The sequence below is a fragment of the Echinops telfairi genome, unplaced genomic scaffold, assembly GCF_000313985.2.
Source record: "Echinops telfairi isolate 266 unplaced genomic scaffold, ASM31398v2 ScPeMD7_4;HRSCAF=17, whole genome shotgun sequence".
Classification (NCBI taxonomy): Eukaryota; Metazoa; Chordata; class Mammalia; order Afrosoricida; family Tenrecidae; genus Echinops; species Echinops telfairi.
In genome coordinates, this window is record NW_022103900.1 from 24212202 (window position 1) to 24236651 (window position 24450).

Here is a 24450-nt window from a genome sequence, read left to right on the forward strand (position 1 = left end):
ATGTTTTGAGAATGATGAGGGCAATGAATGTACAAATGTGCTTTACACAATTGATGTATGTATGGATTGTGATAAGAGTTGTATGAGCCCCTAATAAGACAATTTAAAAAAATCTAAAGCATCTCTTGGAACAATCTTCTGCTATTGTTCTGGCTTGTGCTCGGGCATCCAGACCTGGGTAGTGCCCATGATCTAATAAGAAATTAGAGTGAGCTGTCCCACTCTCCTTACTGCTACCATGATTACCTCTCAACCGCTTGGCAAACCACTAGGTCGAGCCACAGGGCACTTTGAAGAAAAGAACAAAATAAAACTTACGTGGTTGAATTTCCTTTGATGTTTCCATAAGAAAGTTCAAGCATAGAGTAGTGTGATGTTAAAGGTTGAGAATTTATTGGAGCTAGAACACTGTGGATACAGCAGAGGGGGTCAAGTTGAAGTGAGGTGAAAATCGAAATTATGGCAACCTTTTTCCTAGTGCCATTTCCAGAAAACAGCTGCTGGGTGAGAAAGCAGGAAATGAGAGTAAGCAGCTGGCACTTGCTGCCAGGTCACACTGGGTCACCAGTAGCTAGTGTCTCCACTTGCATGGCTGAACTCAATATCTCTTCTCTACAGGGAATAATGTCATCCTTACTGATATGACTCACTAGAATTTTTTATATACTTGTGTGAGGATTGTTTTTGTTTTGTGGGAGCATATAATCCATTTCGGATGTTTAGAGGAACAACACAGTCTAACAGTTAAAAGCAGAGACTTGGAAGCCTCCCTGCCTGGTTCAGATCCACTCTAACTGGTTTTGTAATTTAGACAAGAATCAACTTTATGGGGGTGGAGTATATGGTGAACCTCTTAGAACAGTGCTTGACCGTAATGTGCAATGATCGAAAGTTTCTGTTTTAATTTCTGGGTGCATTTGATCTAGTGTTATGTCTGACTTTTTAGGCTCTGTTAGGAATTAGGACTGTCTTGTTCACTGTTGGATCTCAGGTCCCTCTCATTGTAGGTTGGCAAGAAATATTGATTGGATAAGTGAATTAAATATGTATAGACAATAAGAATGATAATATATTAACTTATTGGATGCTTACTATATGCCATGCACTGTGCTAGATCCTTTATACTGACGATCTCTAAACCTCATAGTTCCCCAGGAAGGTAGGCAACCTGAATCTCCTGACTCCGCATTTTATAGTTTTGGTAACTTAAGACAGAGAGGTTAAGTGATTTTTCTAGGGTGACCCTGCAGATTAGACTTCAGATCTAGATCGATCTTACTTCAAAGCCAAAGTTTCCTCTCCTCCCAACCCTACGTCACCTCCCAAACATACATACCTAGTTACCTGTCTACAGTTTGTATAGTCAGACACCTGGAATGCCATGTTAAGATGTGTATGGCTGCATCGTCTACTAATAAAGCCTACTTACACATGAAATGTAAAAGTGGTGGGGGGGGCTTCATAAAGTCTGTGAGAAGTTATCTGTTAATTCCATTTTTCTGAGAACTTTCTGAAGCACAGAGCAAATATACCAGAGTGCATTGCCCATTGCCTGACCATATAATACATCACTTTGCTGCAGTTGAAGTAAATTACCATTCATTGGCCAGGCACCCATAACCAGGAACTTCAGTATTATTTCTAACTTTCAATAAAATGTTATAAGGATATTTATATCCATTTGAGTCTTCACAGGAGTTTGAGGGATTAGATCTAGGTTGTTATTGTTAGTAGGTTGTTGTTGTTAGTTACCATCAAGTTGGTAGTTAACTCATGACTTCCCCCATGTGCAATGGGTAAGAAACACTGTGACCCAAGGGATTTCACAGACTTGATTTTTTTTTTTCAGAACTAGACTCCCAGGCCTTTCTTCTAAGGCCATCTTTATTTGGAAGCTCTCCTGAAGTCTGTTCAGCCCCATAGCAGCCTACAGGTCTCCATTGATGACTGCAATTGAGGTGCATTTGGCTGAGGACTGAATTTACTTCTTCTGCTGGAAAGGCGAGAACTCTATCATAGCCATCACTGATGGGCCATTAACCGTGAACCAAAACCATATCAGTTGCTGTCAAGTCGTTACTGACTCACGGCAGCCCTGCATATGTGGAGTATACTGCTCCATAGGGTTTTATGGCAGTGACCCTTTGAAAGGAAATCTCACCCCTTTCTTCCAAGGCACCTCTAGTGGGTCTGAGCCCCTATCAGTTTGTCCCACTCAGGGTCTCTCCTAAACTCCAGTAACTCACTGCCATTGAGTCGGTTCTGACTCATAGCAACCCAACAGGACAGGGTGAAATTGTCCCACGTGGGTTTCCAAGACTGTGACTCTTTATGGAAACAGCAAGCCTCCTCTCTCTCTTCAGAGTGGCTGATGACTTTGAACTGCTGACCTTGAGTTTAGCAGCTCCCAGGGCTCCTGTGAGCTATCCATCGGCCACCTGGAAAGAGCAAGCTTAGACCCATCTTATTTTACAGTGTGATCAATGGCCCAGTTGGAGGAAGACATTTCACAAGTCTGCTTCGATGCCAAAATGAATAGGACAGCTCTCTAGTAAGTGCTTGGTCTCTAAATGCCTTCAGCTGGGCGCAGGGTAGCATGGAGTGGGCTCCACAGGCAGATAGGAGAGGTGTTGTACAAGGGCTCTTTCCTGGTGGAATCTGACGGACATGTTATCTGAGGTCCCTTTCAAACCTCTGAGTTGAGTGGTTTAGATCAGACTTTCTCCAGCTTAGCACTCTTAATGCTTTATGATGGGTAATTCTTTGTTGGGGGGTGGGGGAGCATCTTGTGTATTGCAGGATGTATAGCAGCATCCTGAACCCAGAATAGCCCTACCACCTCCAACTGTAACAAACCAAAATATCTCTAGACATTGCCAGTGTCCCCTAGGGACAAAATTGCTCCCTGTTGAGGACCACTGGTTTGGCTGAATACATTCATAAGTTTGGGGTAGTCACGTTATAAGAGGGCTCAGTAATTAACTCCCCGAGAGTGAAGGCTTAATATGTGTTTTAAATGAACTGAACTTGTCTTCTTTTTAATTTTGGTCTCTCTGTGAGAATGAATTTATTAACAGCTCTTTGTTCCTAATAAGCACCAGAAAATATAGGGTTGCTGTGAGTTGGAATTGACTTGACGGCAGTGGGTTTGGCTGTTAGGTTATTGACACTGAGATATTTTCACTGCTGAGAGGGTTGAAAAGTGAGTGGTTTTTCAATACAAGGTCACCTTATATTCAATAATTATTCTGTTACAGCTGAAATAACTGAATCCAAGAAAAGATATGTACATATTCAATGGCAAATAAGACTCTGAGCTGTGTACAGTAGGACGCAACCTCCCATATGCTAGGAAGACAGCCTGGCCCTATCATCAGCTCATCAGGATAAACACTTTCTTGCTCTATATAATTGATTAGGTAACCTGGAATTTTAAACAGGCAGTTCAGATAAGCAAGGTCACCTTATATTCAATATTTTCTAAACTCTGTTTGTAGTACTAAGCCTGCTTGTTTGATATGATCTGAGTAGCACTGGTCGTGCCAAGAGGAACTGCACGCTCTAGGTTGACATGGGTGAAGAAACCTTTGGAGTGTAAAATCTAGAAGTTTTCTAGAAATGGCTCTTGTCATTTGTCCCTGCTTTACCGTAAGACCAGCTCTGTAATTGCCACCCAAAAGTTTTGTGATACCCATACCATTTTAGTTCCGTTGGCAGAATCCACCACTTGCTTAATTGGCCTCTGGGTCTTGGATCTGAAAAGTCAGCAAGTTACACTAGCAGTCTAACGTTGCTAAGAAATTAAAGGGGAGTTTAAAACAGCTCTAAAAAACTGTTAGCACTTTAGTCAGAAGAATGCATCGTGGATTCAGGGAATATTGACTGAAAAAGCGTCCTGAGTCCTTACATCCCTTGCTTAAAGAGCACCTGTTGTGCTGTTTCCTGGAATACCTTTGTCCTTTGTAATGAGTCAAAAGCAATGCCATCAAGTGTTGTAGGAAGAGCCCTAGCACTGAAAGTTTTTGAGACAAAGCTTATTGGTAGACTGCTTGGCTTGTTTACCACCAGACCTTTACTATGCAAGCGTGAATTTTACATCTACAATAGGCCAGATAGTACACAATCCTTCCCCTAGATTTTGACTGCGGAAACATTTTTCCACGGAGCATCCCTGGAGACTAGTGTTTCATGGAACAATCCTAGGGAAAGACTGAGCCAGTCCAAACGCCTCATTTACAAATGAAGGAGCCAGCTCTTCAAAGGTCAGACACTTTGGGCAGAGTCAGCCTGAGGTCTTTCTCCCGTCTGGCAAGACTTTAGATGGGACCCAGCATCAGGTAGGTCACCCATCTTCTCCTAGAAATGGCATTGTGAGTTCCCGCTAAGACTTCCTAGGAAGAGGGCTCAGTAAGTTTTTTCATTGACGTACCCAAACCCAAACGAACTCACTGCTAGCAAGTCGATGCTGACGCACAGGACCCCCTCGGTAGAGTGTCTGAGGCGGTCAATCTTTACGGCAGAAAGCCTCGTCTTTCTCCGGAGTGAAGGACCAGGTAGTACATATTTTAGGTTTTGTCGGGAACGTAGTGTCCTTTGCAGCTATGCAACTTGACCTTTTTAGCCTCAAATCAGCTATTACCAGTTGTCATCAAGTCAGTGCCAACTCATGGTGACTTCATGTGTGTCACAGTAGAACTGTGCTCCACTGGGTGTCCGTGGCTGCCTTTTTAGGAGCAGATTGCCAGGCCTTTCTTCCAAGGTGCCTCCTCTGAGTAGACTCGAATCTCCAGTTGCTGTATTCCAGTCAGACTAGTTTACAGAAGCAGCAGGAAGTCAAAGTTGCTACCCTGTTCTAGGGCAATGTTCTAGTTTTCTATAACCGTGTAAAAAACTACATCAAAAGTTAGTGACTTCATGAAACTCAGTGGTGATCAGCTGGCAGGTTGGGCACAACCAGGCTCCTCACCCTCACCAAGTAGTCTCGGGGACTGTCCATGAGCTTTCCTGCAACAAAGGATGCATAGTTCCAAAGTGGTGGCTCCCACAGCTCATAGAATGTGCCCCGGTCTCTTAAGTCCCTGGTATGGATACAGCATTATTTCGACCACATTCATTAATCAAAGGTTGCACGGCAGCTCCCCAGATCCACAGAGAGGGGACACAACCCTTCATCTCGATGAAAGGGGTGTCAAAGAGCACGTGGCCTGCCACAGACAGCTCACCTCTGGAAGGACGAGCTACATCTTTTTGCCCAGTCTTGAGGAAACGATGGGAAGAAGCAACCAAAAAAGGAGCCTATGAAAGTAGTGCCATCAGCTCAATATCTTTTTTTTTTAATGCAATCTGCAACCTGCCTGACTTTGTACTTAATATACATCCGCATGCTTTTGCCAGGTATTGATACACTTTTCCTCTTCAGGGAATTTGAAAATAGTTCCTTTTAAGAAGGCGAAGTTCAAGTTGCCTCAGTTACATGGTAAAGAGAGCTCTATAATGCATGGTGAGAAGGGCAGATAGACAATGGAATATACACATGAAATGGAATCTTTAATCCTACTTAGTTACAAGCTGGCTTCTGTTACCAAAAACTGACCTGAAGGCTCTTTGAGCTGGAGAGAGAGAGAGAGAGAAAGTAAAAGGACAATGATTGCTCTCTCTACAAAAGAGGAATTCATCTCCTCTATAAAGTCTTGCAAACCTCTAACATAGTAACTAGAGTAGTTCTCTCCTGTCACCCTTTGCTGACTGGGCTCAGACTTATTCTAGTAAACACAAGAACTCTAGCGTTAATGGCAGTGTTCAGTATCCCTGATCATATTGCATTGACAGTAGTAATTTTCCACTGCCCTTATCTAGTAATTTTCCATAAATTATTTAGAACGGTGTGCCTTTATTCACCTCTTTGAAGTGCACTCCCTGTTGGTACATTTGCTATGACGGAGCTTCTGAGTGATGTTATAGTTTCTATCTATAACTGTTTTTCAAAAAGAGGGTGACCAACTTGGGATGCATCCTTCATGAAACAAGGCCACCTTGAATCTAATTTCTCTCAGTGCAAAGCGAACTACTCCTGTACCAAGGATCCTCAGGCTCCCGACTTGGAGAGAGAGAAAGATTCACTACCTCCAATGCTCCATGAATTAAAGCATCAGATGAATGCGAATGTAACAAAACACTAAGCTACATTACAAAGTACTGGGTAGGGTGGAAGTAAAATGTGGAATAAAACTCAAAATTATGAAAAGATAACTCGTGTAATGGTCAGATGGAGACTGGTAGAACTGCCCAAACTCTAGATAGCCCTATGTCACCCTTCAAGTTTGAACACTGAACTCATACCCATGGCTCCATTTTCAGCCAGAGGAGGCAGGTCTATACGGGAACAATAACACTGGGGCGATACACACACCTTAGAACAATCAGCCATTGGAGGTCAATGGGACAGCGTTTACACAAGGACAGAGTTCCACAGGGCAGGGAAAGGAGGAATGGAAGCAGGGGCCCCCCGGAGGGAGTGGGATAAGGGATGTTACATCTGGGGATTGAAATCAATGAGATGAAATAAAATGTGTATGAATCACTTGGATAGATTTTCTCTATATACCTTCTCTCAATTCACAATAAAATGTTAAGAATTTTATCCTTAACACTTTATTTTGTTTCTGTTTTTCATTGTTTCTGTTGGGTTTCCCAGTTTGCGAAGCACGGAAGTAGATGCTTAGCGATAATAACTGGTGCAAGGATTTATAAAGGATGAGGGGTGAGAGGTGGGGGTTGGGAGATAGGGAGGGTGAGGGGATTTGGGGAGAAATCGATGAATGTGGTGGGAGAGCACTAGAACTGATTGTGATTACACAACTCATTTAAAAAGCAATTTAACCATGGAAATATGTCATACAATATGTGAGCACTATATCAAGAAAACCATGAGGAAAAAAAAAAAGAAACCAAACCTGACCAATGGTTACCTTAGGTGAAGGGGAAAGGGTTGTCACATAGGGGCATTGAGTTTATGTCAATGGTGATAGAAAATTTGGAAATGAATATCAATAGTGGGTGTACAGCATAAAGAGTCTAATCAGTGACACTGAATCATACAAGCAGACGTTGTGGAAATGGAAATAAATGAATAAAATCATTAACTAGGGGCATAGCAGGGGTTGGTTTGGGGGGAAATGTGGAGCGAACAACAATGTTATGAAATGTTATGAAAATGACTGTGGTGATGATTGTACTACTCTTCTTAATATGAATGAATGATTAAATTGTATGATATGTGAAGTGTATACCAATAAAACTACAATGTGCCTTTTCTACAAACGGTGACACCAAGGATGGCAGGCCGGAAGGGACAGGGAGGAGACGGTGGGGTCATAATGAATGCCATGTAGATTACTGAAAGAGAGGAGCGAAGTAGGGTTAGAGTCTCACAATACCTTCGCTGCTTAGTGGCAAGATTGCTGATTGCTTAGCTTCAGAAGGTGGAAACTGTCTGGAACTACCTGCTTGGGCCGTGATACTGTTGTTGCTGTTGTTAACTGCTGTCCGGTTTCCCTTTATGTCCACGTGATCCCCCAGGTCTTCCAAAATCTTTTAATGTAACAGTCTAGTTTCCTCCCACTTTTTGACTAGTCAGTTAAGCAATTAGATCTTCAAAGGGTTCAAAAAGATCAAGAATGCTCTTTTGCTATGAAAGGAACAGATGGGTTGTTTTATAATTATCAGTGCATATTATGTCGCCACGGTGATCCGGTGGTAGCATTCTCACCTTCCATGCAAGAGACCTGGGTTCCATTCCTGGCCAGTGTCTCTCACTGCAGCCACCACCTGCATGCCATTGCAGTCTTGCATGATGCTCAACAGGTGTCAGTGAAGCTTCCAGACTAAGACAGAGTAGGAAGAAAGATCTGGTGGTGTGGTAGATAAATAATCTGGTGTCAATGGGGGTGGAGTCTAGATTGTCAATCAGGATATAGCCAATGAGGCCTCTGTGTGGGCATGGCCTCCTCCTGAGGATTCTGGGAACTCCTTTATTTCCTCCTTGGAGACGGGAGACACTCTTTGTCTCGGCTCACTCCCTGGGAGACATAGCAGCTGATAGGACACATGGAACTATGCTAGTGCCCTGAGTTGGAGAAGCTACATGGAGACCCCTACCAGTGCTGATATGCTTACAGCACCACTGGATCTATAAGACTTCCCACCCCCTTGCCTGTGATCTTCCTGCATGGGTCTGAAGAGGACTTTATAGATTGATATGGGACATATGGGCTAATATAGGGCTTATGAACTTGATCTGGGCTGGGCTGGGCTGTTTTCTCAATATTCTATTGCTCTTGTATATAATGGTCTTTCCTATACACATATGAGTATCTATGGATTTGTTTCTCTAGTCTACCATACTGACACAGGTGGTATACTTCCAAAACCAGCCAATGAAAACCTGTTGGATTATAGCAGTTGTCTTTTGAAAGTCAGTTCAATAACACCTAATAGCATTATATCATTTAGCAGCTTTAGTTTTACTGAATTATATTTGCCAGTCTTTTTATTTTTATCTTTTTATGGCTGGTTTCATGTTCTCTGTCCCAATAGTAAAGAAATTAAAGTATTCTCATCCTGTTACTTCTTTTCTATGCTTACAAACAGGCACCTGAAAGATGTCCGCATAAGGCTTTGTTTGTATACAACCCACAGCAACACATAGTCCATCAGACAGCGTGTATCTATTTAAGCCCCCTGGGAGGCTTAAATTAAATATTCAGTAATACAATTTTTTAAATCCTGTAAAATTAATCTCTATATTTTAGAAAAAAATGTAGTAAAGATATTGAATAGCAACTTCCTAGATAAAATTATTAGAACGTGCACATTAGATTTAATGAGATTTCCCCATCTATGCTGGGAAAACAATATGGGAAGAGACAGTGAGAGTAGTAAAATGTGAAAACTGTACCCAGAGTCATTGAACTGTATGTGTAGAAATTATTGAATGACTTTATGTTTTTCTATGTATATGACTGGGCTTCAAAAATTCTGGGGAAAAATGGAATTAAAAGATCATGGGATTTTTCCAAAAACTTTTTGTAGCCCCCTTATATTTTCATTAGAAGAAGAAAAAGTGGAACTTGCTACTCTCCCGGATATAGGAACTGAAAAGCACTTTATCTTCTATGTAAATTAGGAAGACCAACCATTCTAATTTTCTCAGGTCTTCCCCAATTTTGAATATCACTGAGTGATGCAAATGCATGGGTCGGGCCCAAAACTTGGAGGGATGAGTTCCCCCCCATTCCGCGCCCCCTCTCCGAAAAATCAGCCATTGAAGATTTTGTGGAGTAGTCTACTTTCCCACAATGAGCGTTGCAATGAACCAGAATCAGACTCAGATGGCAGCTGGTTTGGTGGGTACCACCCCCACCCCACCCCCAGTTTTAGCACAGTTCTGGGCAAACCAGGCCTGTTGGTCACCATAACTGAGGTGGTTTGTGACATTTTACTCAGTGAATGAAGAACGGGGCAATTAAATACTTAGAATTTGGAAACAGTCTGCAAATCGTCGTTCTGTGCATTTTACTCAGCTTTTTTCTTTTCCCCCATTATGTCCCCGACATTTTCCTTATCTGACACACTGGATGAGCTAGGGGCATTTGTGTCCTCTCCACTTTAATTTTTAATTTTCCTGAAAGACACAGAAAAGGGGCTTAAAATTCTCTTTAATTTTGTTCTTGTGACTTGGGTGAAGGTTTGCAGATGAAGTTGGTCTTCCATTCCATCACTTCAGGCGCTGGAGAAACCCAAATCTGTACACTTGGAGGAAGCCCGGGGGAACGGCATTGATTGCAATCTGCAGTGTGAAAGCACTCTTCTCCCTTCCTGCCTGTTTTTCCCATCTCCCCGGGACCCCTCTTTCTTTCTTATCCAGTCCTGCCTTCTGAACTTTACTCCTAGGCAAATGCTGAATTGCCTTTGATAGGGTGTGGCTGATTGTTCTAAGTCAGCAGTTCTCAAACTGTGGGTCATGACCCCTTGACGACTGTTTCACAGGGGTCGCCAAAGACCTTCGGAAAACACATGAAGATTTCACAATATATAATTACATATGGTTTTGTGATTAGTCTCTATGCTTTAATTATGTTTAATTATGTTCAATTTGTCACAATGAAAATACATCCTGCATATCAGATATTTACATTATGATTAATAACAGTAGCAAAATTACAGTTATGAAGTAGCAACAAAAATAATTTCATGGTTGGGGGTCACCACACATTAGGAACTGTATTAAAGGGTCGAGGCCTTAGGAAGGTTGAGAACCACTGTTCTAAGTACATTCCTCTCTGGTTCACCATATAGACTTGACTTATCTGGAATTTGGATGGAAGTTGAGCCATGGGGGTGAGTTCAGTTTGAGACTTGAAGTATACTAAGGTCTGTAGACTTGCGGATTCCACCAGTCTCCATCAGACCAATAAGCCTAGTCTATTTTACAATTTTGAATTTTGTTCCACATTTTCACCCATTCTACCCAGGACCTTCCATTGTGGTCCCTGTCAGCAGTGGTAGCTGGATACCATCTGATGCTGGTTTGAGGGCCAGAGAGGCTGGAGTTCTATGTCCCCACGCGCCTTTCACTCCCTCCATCAGCTTTAGAACAGGAAAAGACCAGTAGTTGAACCTTCCATGCCTGCTCACAATCTTTTCTAAGACCTCAGTCACTATTCACCAAAGGAGGAAGTAGAGCACTGTCTTTGTGGACTATGTTATACTGCCTGATTTTCTAATGGTTTATATTGACTTTTGTGCTTACTGCTTCCTTACTTTTGAACCCACATCACTTTTCCTGCTTCGGCCGGAGAAAGTATCCCATCATAGACTATCAGAGGAGTGCATTGTGGCAGTTTGCTTGAAAGCATCTCAGTGTTCCTCATATTCCTTTCCCACGGGCTGTCACGAGGAGCATGATGTCCTTGTGAGAGCAGTTGTCCCCACTGCTGTGATTGTATCAACACCTTCTTCTGCAGTTAAGCTAGCTCTCTGTTCCCATATTCATGTTGGGGGTCATCACATGTTGCACGCTTGGGAACTGAGTAGATTTTTGAGCCTCTAAAGTTATGAAAAATTATAAAGCTAGTTTGCATGATTCATTGGCTTGCATCTCTTTGACTATTTCATTTAAAGATTCTACCCCCACCCCACCCCTCTCTAGCATTTTGGTCTACTCAACTGTATTTCCTAAACAGCATTAAAAAAAAAAAAAAAAAGAACTCGCAGGTACAGGTTGTGAAGTTATTCCTCATTGAAAAAAAGTCGCATATGTCAGTGTTCATCCAGAAGTTGAAATGTTCTTTTCTCTGTGCTTTTAAAAGTCTAGAAGGTATTTCAGATCATCTACCATCATATAGCTGTCGTCTTGTTGGAATGCAGAAGTGTAGTTCCCTTGAATTGATCGAGGCTTAAGCAAATAGCCATATGCTGATAAGAGTATACACTAATTATATTCGTTGGCAAAGAAATACCTTATTTAAATTTCTTGCAATTAAATGTGTGAGCAGTTGTGCCTAAAAACTGATAATATAAATGCGTAGCACAAAGGCTATATAAACCTTGTTCAAACCAGTAGATATTGCTTACTTGGGCTTTGCAATCCCAGCTGTTGTGGTCAGCACCTGGCTGTTGTGGTCTAGGTAACACTGGTGGGTTCTTCCATTTAGAAGTGCATGAAAGCCAGAAGATGACTTACTGAGATCAATCCAACCCACGGGGTAGAATGAGAACATACAAGTATCATGACTCAATTAGCATAAGTGAAACGTTTTTTAACTCTGCACAGCAAAACACAAGGTCTTCAGTAGAAATCACCTTTGCTCCTGTTCGCTGAGAAATGTCAGCAGGTTGCTGCCACAGATTAATTAGCTGAGTGTGTGCAGTCCCTGGAGAAGGACATCATGTTGGGTAAAGCGGAGGGGCCGCGAAGGCGAGGAAGGCCCTCAACAAGATGGGCTGACCCCACGGCTGCATCAGTGGGCTCAGGCTCAGGACCGCAGTGTTTCTGTTGTGCAGAGTCGCTGTGCTTGCAGCGGACTGGAGGACACCTGACTGCAACAGAATTAGCATGTGAACAACATACTCCAACTCACAAAGACTGTGGAATTCTTGGGGAATGTTTGCAAACAGAGGCTCAGAGAGTCTCCATTGTGCCCCATTCTGCGTCCTGTATCATCTAAGTTTGGGGCTGCTCTTTGGGATGAGGCTGGTCTTGATTCACACACTGCCACGCCCCTTTTTATATCTGACCATTATGAATACTTCTCAGCTTCTGTATTTGTAATTATTGAAAGGTTACGACAGTGGGTATCTTAGTTACCTGCCACTGTTGTAACACAGCTGCTGCAAGTGGGTGACTTCAAAGAACAGAAATCTATTTTCTCAGAGTTCCACAGGCTGAAAGTCCAAATCGGGGTTCAGCTGTGCAGATTCCTTCCCTCTCGGTATCCCTTGCCTTCCTTGTGCTCTGTGGCTTATAGACAGCAGCCGTCTGGTGTCTGTCTTCCCCTGTGTGTGTGTCTCTGTGTCTCTTTGGTTCTTTTCATAACTCAGAAGTGATTAGGTTTAGGATGCACTCTATTCTGACATGGCCTCATTAACAAAACAAAAGAAGGGCTTATTTCTAAACTGGATCACATTCACCAGTACAAGGGTAAGATTTCCATACCCATTTTGAGGAGAGGGGGCTTGCCACAATTCGATCCATAACAGTGGGGGATAGGGATCCCCCACAATTGTTTTATTGGCATGTAATCCACATATCATACCATTCATTAGTTCAATAGCATCAAGAAGAGTTGTACAGTTATTACCACAATCAGTGTGAGAACATTTTCTTCATTCTTGTACTCACTGTTATTAAAGGGAAGAGGGCTTTTGACTGAAAAAGACAGAAACTCTATTGAGAGTTAATGATAATAGGTGATTTATTATAAGGACATATATTAATTGAAGTTCTGGTTGCTAGCAATTTTCCTTTTTTCATGGGCCGCATCATCTCTTTCTTCCACCATGTATCAGCTTCTCTTTATCTGTTTTATTTATCCTCTTTCCTTCATACAAAGAAGGCTTTAATTAGCTTATTGATAGTTCTTGCTCCCTCTTTTTTTAAATTAAAAAATAGTTTTATTGATAAGTACTTTGCATGTCATATCATTGAATTGTTCAATCATATTAAAAAGAGTTGTGCAATCATCACCATTTCAGAACATTTTCTCCTCAGACTCATTGTTGGTGACTCCGATTACCCACAATCCTCCCTTGCCTTTCCCCTCGGTAATTATCTTGCTCCCTCTTAAGTTCAACTTTCACCCGTCTCTCCAGCCTCCCTCAAAATCTGCACCTGTAAGTTTCAACTCTGAATGAGAACTGGCTCAGTGTCACATAAATTGTTAGGGATTTCAGGAATCATCTGTCTGACTAAATCGCAAGGCTGCTTGAGAAGAGGGATGATGTTTATTTTCCTTGCCACGGCCAGCCCACAATGCCTGGCCCAAAATAGATGCTAAGTAAATGTTTTATACATGAATAGAATATACACACACACACACCATCTAAAATATACTGACATTCTTTTGTGTGTGTGTGGAGTGGTGAGAACATGAGCTGAACTGGCTGAGTCTTCTCAGACACCCATCAAACCTTTTCCTGGGTAATGAGAATTTTTTCACTACTCCAAGGACCTGCAAACTGCTGTCCAAATGAGGGTCACATTTATCCCCCATTGAGACCGATGTGATGAAAACATTTCAGCAGTAAATATTGAGGGAGAGATCATTTCCATGGTGGGAAGGCAAACACAGAGTTTTCTCCCTGTTGTGAACCAGGGACAGGATGAGCCACCACCTACTCGCTCCCTGCCAGGTGTCGTCCCTCTGAAATCCAGCAAGAAGCAGTGTCCGTGCCGACAGAGCAGCCCTGTTCTGCTGGGAAGTTCTGGTGTGGGTAATGGAAACAAGAAAACCAGGTGGATGGATGTTTCCATTTCCTAGGGCTGCCACAGCAAAGGAACAAACTCCAAAAAACTCACTGCCGTCGAATGTTCCGACTCACAGCGACCCAGTATGACAGGGTCAAACTGGCCTTGTGGGTTTCTGAGACTGGCACTGGTTATGGGGATAAACAGTGTTTCTCCTCACTTTCTTACTCCTAGTAAGAATGAACAAACTCAGTAGTTTGAAAACAACAGACATTTGCTTTCTCAGTTTAAGAGCTAGAAATCGGAAAGCCAGACGTTGACAGGGCATGCGCCCTCCAGAGTCTCCAGGAGAGACTCTGCCCCGTTGCCCCTTCCACCATCTGGTCAATCCAGGCATTCTTTAGCGTGAGGCCGGACAATTCCTCTTCTCTTTATAAGGTTTATGGCCCACCCTAATCCAGGATGAGCTCATCTTGAGATCCTTACCTTAATTACATCTGAAAAGAGCCCTCCTCCAAATAAGGTCACCTTCACTGGTTCTGTTGGCAAAACTTGGTGCGTAGTCAGTCAGTCTACCAGTCCGGAGGTGGAAAGGTGAGAGAACGTAGATGCAAACCCAGATGCAAAACAGTTTACTTGGCAGATGCTCTGATGTCAAAGTGGGTTATGAGTTGGCCTGCTATTGACAGAGTCAGCAGTTCAAACCCGCCTCTGGCTCCGAAAGCTGAGGCTTTCTGCTCCCGCAAAGATCAATGGCTCCGGAAACCCCCAGGGCCAGTCCTACTCTGTCCTCCAGGGTCAATGGAGTCAGAATTGACTCCTTGCCTGGGAGTTGGTTTTCTGTGGCTGTTTGGTAGCTTTGGGAACTGTCAGTCTATACCCTAGAATTTGAGCTCCTGGCTATCAGCAGAGAGTCTTTGGGTGGGATGAACACTTAAGTACTTGACTCATAGCCAAAAGGCCAAGAAATGATATACTTGACTCCTAGACATTGCCAAAGGGTTACAACCTGCACAGTCCCAGGAGGACAGACCCACGGGATCTCTGTGCATCGGAAGTCAACCGGACAGCCACTGGGTGTTGGGTTGATTTAGGTATCAGAAAGGTGATTAAGTCGAATGTTAGGGTTCATAGTCTAGAGTTTAACATGGATCAAAATAGATTTTCTTGTCGTTTACAGGAAATGTTCGATGTCATCTTGGACGAGAATCAGCTTGAGGATGCGTGCGAACATCTGGGAGAGTACCTCGAGGCATACTGGCGCGCTACTCACACCACCAGTAGCACCCCTATGACCCCCCTGCTTGGAAGGAATCTAGGCTCGACAGCACTCTCACCGTATCCTACAGCAATCTCCGGGTTACAGGTACTGCCACTTTGTTACTTGGGGCTTTACAACCATGTCTTCGGGTTCCATAGATGACTTGATTCAGATGGACACTGAAGTGCCCAGAATCTGAAGTAGGACTCATACTGGGCATTATCTTAAAAACCCAAAACGGTGTCTAAGCGTGATCTACCCTAGGCAAAGTTCCCCAGACCATGACCCTTTCCGCAGAATGGAAAGTCTAATGTGATTTACCTCTTCAAATGAATCGTTGCTTGGCCTAAACTCCGCTCGGAACATAATACCTGAACTCGACCAACTGTTAATCTGCTTACCACTTCCTAAGAGTTCTGCTGTGGCTGGAAGGCCAGACAGACATCCCAGCTGAGAGGTAAGGTATTTTAGTTAAATCCTACCCCACAGGCTCCGAGCTTGCTCTCAGGTGTGTACAGGACAGAATGCTACACATATAGTTGCTCTGTTAGGGGACAGGGACGGATCCCTCCACAAGTCTGGGTGTCCTTGCAGCTGCGCAGCAACTCTCATGGGGGCCCCTGTGGTCAGAGGCTGTGACGAGAGCCCCTTAGAGACAGACACTGGGGCCAGCACCCAGGAGGAGGTTCTCTGCTGCACTGTGCCAGTGCTGGCTCAGAACTAACTAAATGTGGGGAGCCAGAGATATGATACCAAATGAATCTTGCCTTTCTACATTAATTATTATTTACCATTGATCAAACAGCTGTTGGAGTGAGGCCAAAGCCCCAGTTGACTGAGGAACAGGTCGTCAATTGAGCCCTCTCGCATCCATGACCAGTGTTGTTTTAATGATAGTCATTATTGTGGATCATGTAGAGTTAACTCTGAGATAGATAAATGGCACTCTCTGAAATGTTATTATAACTGTATTACCCTGTTAGAAAATTACATCTTTGTAAGCAGAAAAGAAGAAAAAACTGGTCATCTAAGTGAACAGATACAAGCCTGGAAATAAACAGCAAGAGTATCCTATTATAATATACAGAACATATGAATACACTCAGACTATTTCTTGGCTTGCTTCACATCCTGAACTTAGTGTGATGCCTCCATTGACTCGTCCAAGTTGGCCCTGAAATGGATATTGTAACCCAAGCTATGGCTGCCTAAAGCACTGTCCGCAGAAATGAGATAAAATGTTGCCCTGGGGTGATGAGTCGCAACACTCCTGAGTACAACATCTTGAAGACCATCTAGGGTGGTTTTCCCAATTTCATTAATAGTTAATATGATGCCCTTTATCCTGTGACCTACGTATCCTCGTACCCATTCACCCTTATTTGGTAGACACCGGGCTGAGACTAAGGGCCTGTAGCCGTTCAATCCGTTTCCTCCTTTGTGAACGTAAAGGCCCCTTAGAGGATTCGCACCTGAGCCCTTGGTTTTATCAGGAGATGAGCCTAGCTCATTAACTGAGGTGACCTACCTAAGCAGGTGGGCACAGCAAAAGATAGGTGTTCTCCCATAATGTGAAGAAAAGTTTTCAATAATAATTCCCAAGCCACGAAATAAGATTCTGAAGATATTAATCCCAATTAATTGTACTAGAGGACTTTAGTTCCTATTGGATGCTATTATTGCATGACATTTTAGTTAAGGAGCAAGATTTATAAATGTATTAGAAGTTGAAGAAAGGGATAGAGCCATAGGTGCTATTCTGAATTTTATTTCCCTGTAGTAAAATAAGCACCATTTTTTTGGCCATAAAGTGGAATTATTAGACCTCCCTCAATATACGAAGTTCTCTTCAACAGTTCATTTTCAATTCTATATTTTTAATGGAAGTAGAACCATAGGCAGTGTGATGCTGTGTAATTAAATTCATAAACCACCAGCACTCTGGCATCTTTGCATTTTGTGTCCCAAGTAAACACAGCCAGGCGTTGAGAGGACCGTTTGTGCATCCAGATGGTGTATGAGGTCCACTTCACAACATTTCCTAAGTCAGCCAGCTAGGCCGCACAGCTGCACATGCAGTTACGCGGTCATGCCGGATCCAGGTGCTGTCATTTAATCGATGAACTCTCTGATGTTTTCAGAGTCAGCGTGTGAGGCGCAGCAACCCCTCTACAGAGAACTCTCCTATTGAAAGACGAAGTTTAATGACCTCTGATGAGAATTATCACAACGAAAGGGCGCAGAAGAGTAGGAACCGCTTGTCTTCCAGTTCCCAGCACAGCCGAGATCATTACCCTCTCGTGGAAGAAGATTACCCTGACTCATACCAGGACACTTACAAACCCCATAGGAACCGAGGCTCACCCGGGGGATACAGCCATGACTCCCGACATAGGCTTTGAGTCGGCAGAAACAAACAAACAAAAATATCCATCAGTTGACAATTTGCCATCGCACTGCTAGGATAAACCAGTCATCTTAACTTGGCAGGTAGAGCACAGTGTTTACTGTGCTGTGGGCTGCTGTCATTTGAAGCTAAGTAGGGGGCAAAAACACAATCAAATGTGCATTATGCCCTTCTGCCTAGATGGATATTAGATGCCCAATCATAGATATTTTAAGTGCAACATTTACATAGCAGTACCTTTTGTTTTCTTCATTAGATTTAAACACATCGATTTGTAATTTAGGGTACTGATCAAGGCACACATAAAACAATTTCCCGTGCTGGAAATTCCAAATGACCAGTTCCAGTTGGAACCAATTTATAAACCAATTCCTGTTGGAATTTGGGTGAATTGACTAGAAAGTCTACTTGAGCATGTTACAATCAATTGGAAAACCAGAGAAAAAACAAACAACCAACGTAATTAATAAGAAAATCAGAACACCAATAGAAGCCAAAACCAACTATGATATTTATTTGTTGGAATCAAAATTGACACTTAAAGTTGGAATGTATATTTTAATATATGTTGATGTTGCCAAGAATGGCTTTTTCGGACTCAACTAATGTATTGATAGTGCCAAAAAACCCCAAAACAAAGTCAAATTAATGCAGCAATTATATAGTTTCCTCAGATTTTTATATTCTTCTTTTTCTCCCGGCACAGTTGTTGCATTCAAAGTGTTTTGGTTTAGGGTGGGGTATTTTTGCATTTTGTGTAGTCACTACTGTTAGTCCGTTTCAAGTTGGCAATGAAACTCAAAATTTTTCCAGCAATCAGAGAAGAGTCGATGAAATGTCAGGCTTACCTGGTCTTACGAAGTGGAACATAGGGTGTTGTTTCCCCACTTTGTCCCTCCGTCTGAGCACAACTACATACATCCAGAGATCTGAAGGCGGGTCGTCGGGGTGTGACACAGACCCTCCTTAGTGCAAAGCTAAGCGACTACAGAAGGGAAGTCACCTAACCCACTTCACCACAAACATCCGGCCAGCACAATTGAGCACCTTGCCCTTGCTTCACCCAGCTCTGCCTTCGAATATCGGAACGTTCCAGCCCTTCATGAATTCTTTGTAATCGCACCAAGGATTTTTTTTGTTTTACATAGACATGTTCAATTTTGATATTGAAAGCTCTGTTGATCCAAAATGATTCACTGAAATTTTTAAAACAAAAGGATCAGAATTTAAGAGCTAGCAATAAAAATGTCAAAACAAAACAGAAACTCCCAGATTTGGAAATATTCTGGTTCACTAAATTGGAGCATTTTTAATGCAGTGCATTGTAAAGAATTTGGAGTTGAGTTGCCTTATATGTAATAAGTGCTCCTCTTCACCCATTCAGTCTTCATAGTTTGTTCCCCAGTGGCCACAGTTATGAAATTGGATACTTTATGTCATAAATCAAGGAAACCTAGATTCACGATGGCCCAAGAAATTATTGAAATTGACCTTTTTATACAGTCAACAAATCTCTTTAAGAAAAGATTCTTGTTTCTAAAACTCCACAATGCATGCATTTTCTAAAATTCCCAAAACATGGGCCATAAAGATCCTTTTCTACTGGTTCATGTCATGAAGCCTATTTTATGAGAACAATAGTTTTATATTATCCAGCCCCCCTTCCCCCAGCCTTTCAATAATTAGGCTCTCAAGCATGCACCAGTGAAATAATTCTTCTGAAAGTAAATGCCATATTCTTCATAAGAGACTCATATCTTGAACCATATTCATGACCTCACCACATGCCCTTTCCTCATAGTCATGGCTTGTACCCCATTTTGAACCTGCTTAGCTGATAGTGAGGATGCAATAATTATAAGTCATCTCAAACATTTCATACAATTAAGAAATGTGGGCTCAGTACATGTTGAAAAGTTAACCTGTGATACTGGCTTGTGAGAGTCTTGTCATCTCACGAAGCTCACAGAAATCCCCGTTGAGACGTTTCATGGAGCTGTATCCATTAGGCACTTTAATAAACATATAACCTGCCATTACTGAACACTTTGTTAGAGCACAGAAAAGCATTTTCCAGCAAACAAAACTATTTATTATGTGTACAGCACATATTTGCATGAGAGAGAAAACATTAGCCAAAAACATTTTTCTATATGCTTTACTGGTTTCTTGTTTGTGCGCATTAAAGTATTTAATTGCAAAGAGTGCACCAAGGTGTATAAATTTAGACTAGACAGCTGTTCGGCTTTTTTCTGTAGTAGCATTAGCAATCTGGTCATTTAACTACTTTAAGATATTTACATTTTATGGCAGGTAGCTGCAACAGCATTTGCATATATTTCCTAGTTAACAAGATTATCATCTTTCAAAGTTATAAAAAGTCGCTTGTTTTCAAAGGCCTCTCAAAGTCTTTTTTTCGAAGTTTTCCATGTTATGCTGAGCAAGAGATGGAGGCTCATTCAATATCTGTGCATAAAGCCAATCTACCACTTAACCATCAACTCTCCATACTTAATTTTGCTTTATAGTCTTTCTCAAAAGCTAACAGTTTTGGAAAGGGTATAATGTATATTTTCTGGAGGGATAGATTTAAATTTTCACTCTAATTTGGCATATGCTTTCTTTCCCCTGCCTTTTGAAATAAGTTTACCTTCTCCAAATGAGAGAGAGAGCTGCATCTTCCTTTTCTGTTTAAGTCAGAGTTTCTCGTGTAGCTGGAAATGATAGTAAAATACAGATAGATACTAAATGAAAAATTTTATTTTTGCCAAACACACCATAGCACCTTTGGAAAAATATATATTCCACAGATAGTTCTTTTTTAATTGATTTTAAAATAGCAAATGATAAGAAGCAGGGAAAACAAATCTTCAAATATTTTATAACTATTTTAACTCATAGCATAGACCATATATTATCATCTTACAATTTCAGTCAAATCATTTGTAATAATGTGGACTCATGATAATACAGAAATGTAATAATCATGGAGCAAAAAGCTGCAGTTTGCTGATCCCCCAATGTTAACTCTAATGATTATAATGTGATTCCAATACAATCAATAATGCTGTCTTGTTCACTCCAATATGTTAAAAAAAATCACTTAGAAATGTTTATCAATGACTTGATGACTCTCTATTACCTTTTTGCAGTTCTGTTGGAAAGTTGAAACTGTTAACAAAGTAGATGGATCTTTCCTAACAAGAATCTTAAATATGTGACTTATATATGTGATATGGTTCATTGCATTTAATCCTCAATGAAATGCATTTTTCAAAATATCAAAAAAATTCTGAGAAAATTATTTGTTCCCCTTAAGTTGATATGTTATTTAATTTAATTGTTATTGTTGTTTGCAAATGTATTTTGGAATGTTAGCCTCTTCTCATTCCTGCATACTTGAACTTGTCTTTCATGTGGAGGGCCTTAACATTAATATGAGGAGCTAGGGGCATTGAAAAGGAGAGAGAAGGGAAATCATGCCAAATGGTGGTTTGCAAATTTAAAGTCTTTAAATGAACATATCACAAAAAGTTGTTGAGACCCAGCTTCTGTCAGTTAAGAATGTCTCTAGGCAAACTCTTTGAATGCTAGTGTATTTTGTTAGTAACACACTTTCATTTTGTCATTTTAACAAATGGAATAATGTATTACCACTACAGAAAGTGCTCTATGTATTGGTATTTGTACTACCTCTTCTCTAGAGAAGACAGTCTGTCTTTAAAGGGAAAAACACTTAACGATAAATAATGATCGAATTTTTAATTTACTATACTTGCTAACCCTGCTGCAAAGCTAAGGTATCTTCCCTTTAGATTTTAAACCGTTTCTAAAATACTGGTCACCCTTTCCTTTCTTTGTGGCATTTTCTTTAAATGAGTTCGCAGTTTATCATGAGACAAAGTTCATTTAATACATCAGTCATCATAGGGAACAAAATGAACTGCGAGCGACATTCCTTTGGTGTGCCACTTGTCATAATATCTGGCTCTAAGTCCAAAAGACAGTGTATCCAGAGATGTGCTGTTTACATGCAGCTGGTTGACAATTCTAGATTTGTCGATTTCTCTTGGGAGCACCTTGAGCATTTACTGTAAAATGGATATTATCTTGGTCTCCAGGTCATTAGAACAGAGTTCATATAAATGTTTCAAATAAACACACGAGTACCCATTATTCTTTTTATTGTCTGCCTTTGTCCTTCATAACAATGCTGCATGCTGCTTTTGTTTTATAAAACTCACCCTTGGTTGATGATGTGAATGAAAATTTTATAGGAAATGATGTAATAAAGTTTGTTTTGTTAGTTCCTGTACCTTGAAATATTGTTAATACAAAAACTTACTACTCTGCCTGTACTGATAGGGCCAAGAACAGCCCTCTCCTGAATGAGCATTATGACCAAACCAGTCAATACAATAGTTATCAGGCTGGCAGAAAAAGAAATCTTTTTTAAACAACTGACATCAGCAGTCAAGTTTGTCAAAGTAAAATTGGCTTGTATGGTCAGAATTCAAGAATTACTTTTTAAAGATTTTTTCTTTGAATAAAACAGTCTTTCTCAAATGAAATATGCCTTTAGAGGACTTATCTCTAGGTTCTTGAGGATGACTTAATCCCACATGTTTCATGTAGTTGAGGGACCGTAGGGGAAGAATATGAAATGTTGTCAAATTGACTAAGTAAGGGCTGTACCTCCCACTTGTTGGGAAAAATGTACAATGTACAAATGTACAAATAAAAGCAACATTTTTAAAAGTGAAAAGCAATGAGTTTTGAGGGGTCATAGTCACATATGAAATGTTTCATCATTGTTTTGTTTGATGTATATAAAACGTGTGCAGAAAGATGGTAGAAAAATGTTACTCGTGAATAAGAGTGCTTTGGGGAATACACCGATAATTTACTATTTGAAGATTCTGAGGGGTTAAAATGAGACTATATAAAAATCCAAAGTGACCTCTAGTTTTTCACTGCTTTGTAAGTCTTCTTGGTTATGTTTTGAGCGCTTACATTTCTCAATGAATGATTATGTCAATATTTTTGTAGGGACCACTCTGCCCTACATGCATGCCTCTTTGACCCACTTTTAACTGAAAAATCAGCGTGAATTCTGTATGCATAAGGGATGTATTAGAGATGCAGGATCATTAATGCTATATTATTGCATACTATTTTTCATATGCCTTACAAATATTTTCTGGGACGTTATTAAAATGAAAGCATTTTATTGCCAAAATAAATCTATGTTGTCACTTCTAATCTACATTAGCAGTAGAAGAATAATGTAGCAAAAACATATATTGTACAGTACAAAATTATATAAATATATTTTGCCAATAATATGAAAATAGACTGAGGAGAAAGAAGCACATTTGTTATAGCACAAACTTAACAATAAAATCCACTGTTAAATTTGGCAGTTGTATTTTTTAAAAGTATATAGATTTAATTCTAAGTTTTATCAGAGTTATTTCATCTACCATCTTTTTAACTTGCTGCTTGATACTTCTCCAGCAATTTATTTCACAGCCTTGCAGTTTGTGGATGTGATATATTTTATTTTATTCCCTTCCATAAAGAAAAATTTATTAAATTTTATTTTGTGACAAGACTCATACTATATTTACTGTTCTTATTTCTTCTCCTTCAATAGCAGCTACGAACAGTAACAGCAGGTGAGCTTATAAGTAGGGCTTTTCTAAACTGTGGACATGTTTGAAATGTTTTATATTTTCACAGCCTAAAATCAGAGTGATCAATAAAGCTGATCAATGAAATAGCCTTTAGGGATTCCGTAATTTATACTGAATATGATATTGCAACATAATTTAAAACTTTTAGTCTTTGGCTACTTTTTATTCCTGAGAGGGTGGTGGGAGGGAATAAAAATTAGGCAAACTTGATACAAAATATACTACAAGTAAATATGTCAAGATGATGTAAAAAAAAAAAAAAAGTCCCTACTATCCTGAGAGCTGTTTATATCTCAGGCTAAAATGTGGCAAATAACAAAAAACTTTGCCTTTGTCAAAGAATTATTTTCCTTCCTTTAAATTTTATTTGTTTTGATCATTTGTCTCTTTTATTTTTCTTATATAGGTATGTGTAGCATTCTACAAGGCATGCTGGGTAAAATATACTATGCAAATGTGTACAGTGCTGCATGTTTTGTTCTTCTGCTTTAGTGGCTTTAAAAGAAAAAGCGTGTTGTTATTTTTGTGAACAAAAACATTTAGCAAAGAAAATGCAGAGTGCATGCATATAATAGCCAAATTTCTATGGATTTGTTTTATGGAATTTAAATGTGTACAAACCAATTGCATTAATTTTTTCTTTTATATAATAAATGGAAAAACCCACTCAAACCAGCGTTTTACCTCTCCTTTATATTATTCTAGAGATATACCGAGGAAATAGTAATAATAAGGTGCATGCCTATATCTCTTAGAGGAACAAAAAAATCTGAACATATACCCTGAAAACAGATTTCATTAAATGTCAATTTCCTGAAGACTCTGCTCGGTGCTCTGAGTAGACACAAAAGCAGTACTATATTAGGTAAGAGTTTGTAAGTCAAACACACCTACACACTTACAATAGGTGTGATTAAGGATTTAGTACAATATAGTTGCAAACTATTGTTCAAGAAAAAGAACAAACCCCCTAATACCAAACCCAGTGCAATTGAATAGATTCCAACTCATAGCAACCCACAGGACAGAGCAGAACTGCTGTATAGTGTGTCAGAGACTATAAGTCTTATAGGGAGCAGAGAGCTTCATCTTTGGCCCATGGAGCAGCAGCTGGTGGTTT

General features: G+C 40.6%; 1 protein-coding gene across 2 annotated transcripts in view; it reads left to right on the plus strand.

Moving 5' to 3' along the window:
* The window catches only part of CACNB4 (calcium voltage-gated channel auxiliary subunit beta 4), a 299786-nt gene extending 275784 nt beyond the window's left edge, over positions 1-24002 (plus strand). For both annotated transcript variants that reach the window (XM_004703821.3, XM_004703822.2), the window contains 2 exons: positions 15147-15332; positions 17369-24002. In XM_004703821.3, coding sequence (XP_004703878.1) covers positions 15147-15332; positions 17369-17629 — 447 coding nt within the window. In that variant the 3' untranslated portion in view covers positions 17630-24002. The remainder of the gene's footprint in view (positions 1-15146; positions 15333-17368) is intronic.
* Positions 24003-24450: the final 448 nt, after the last annotated feature.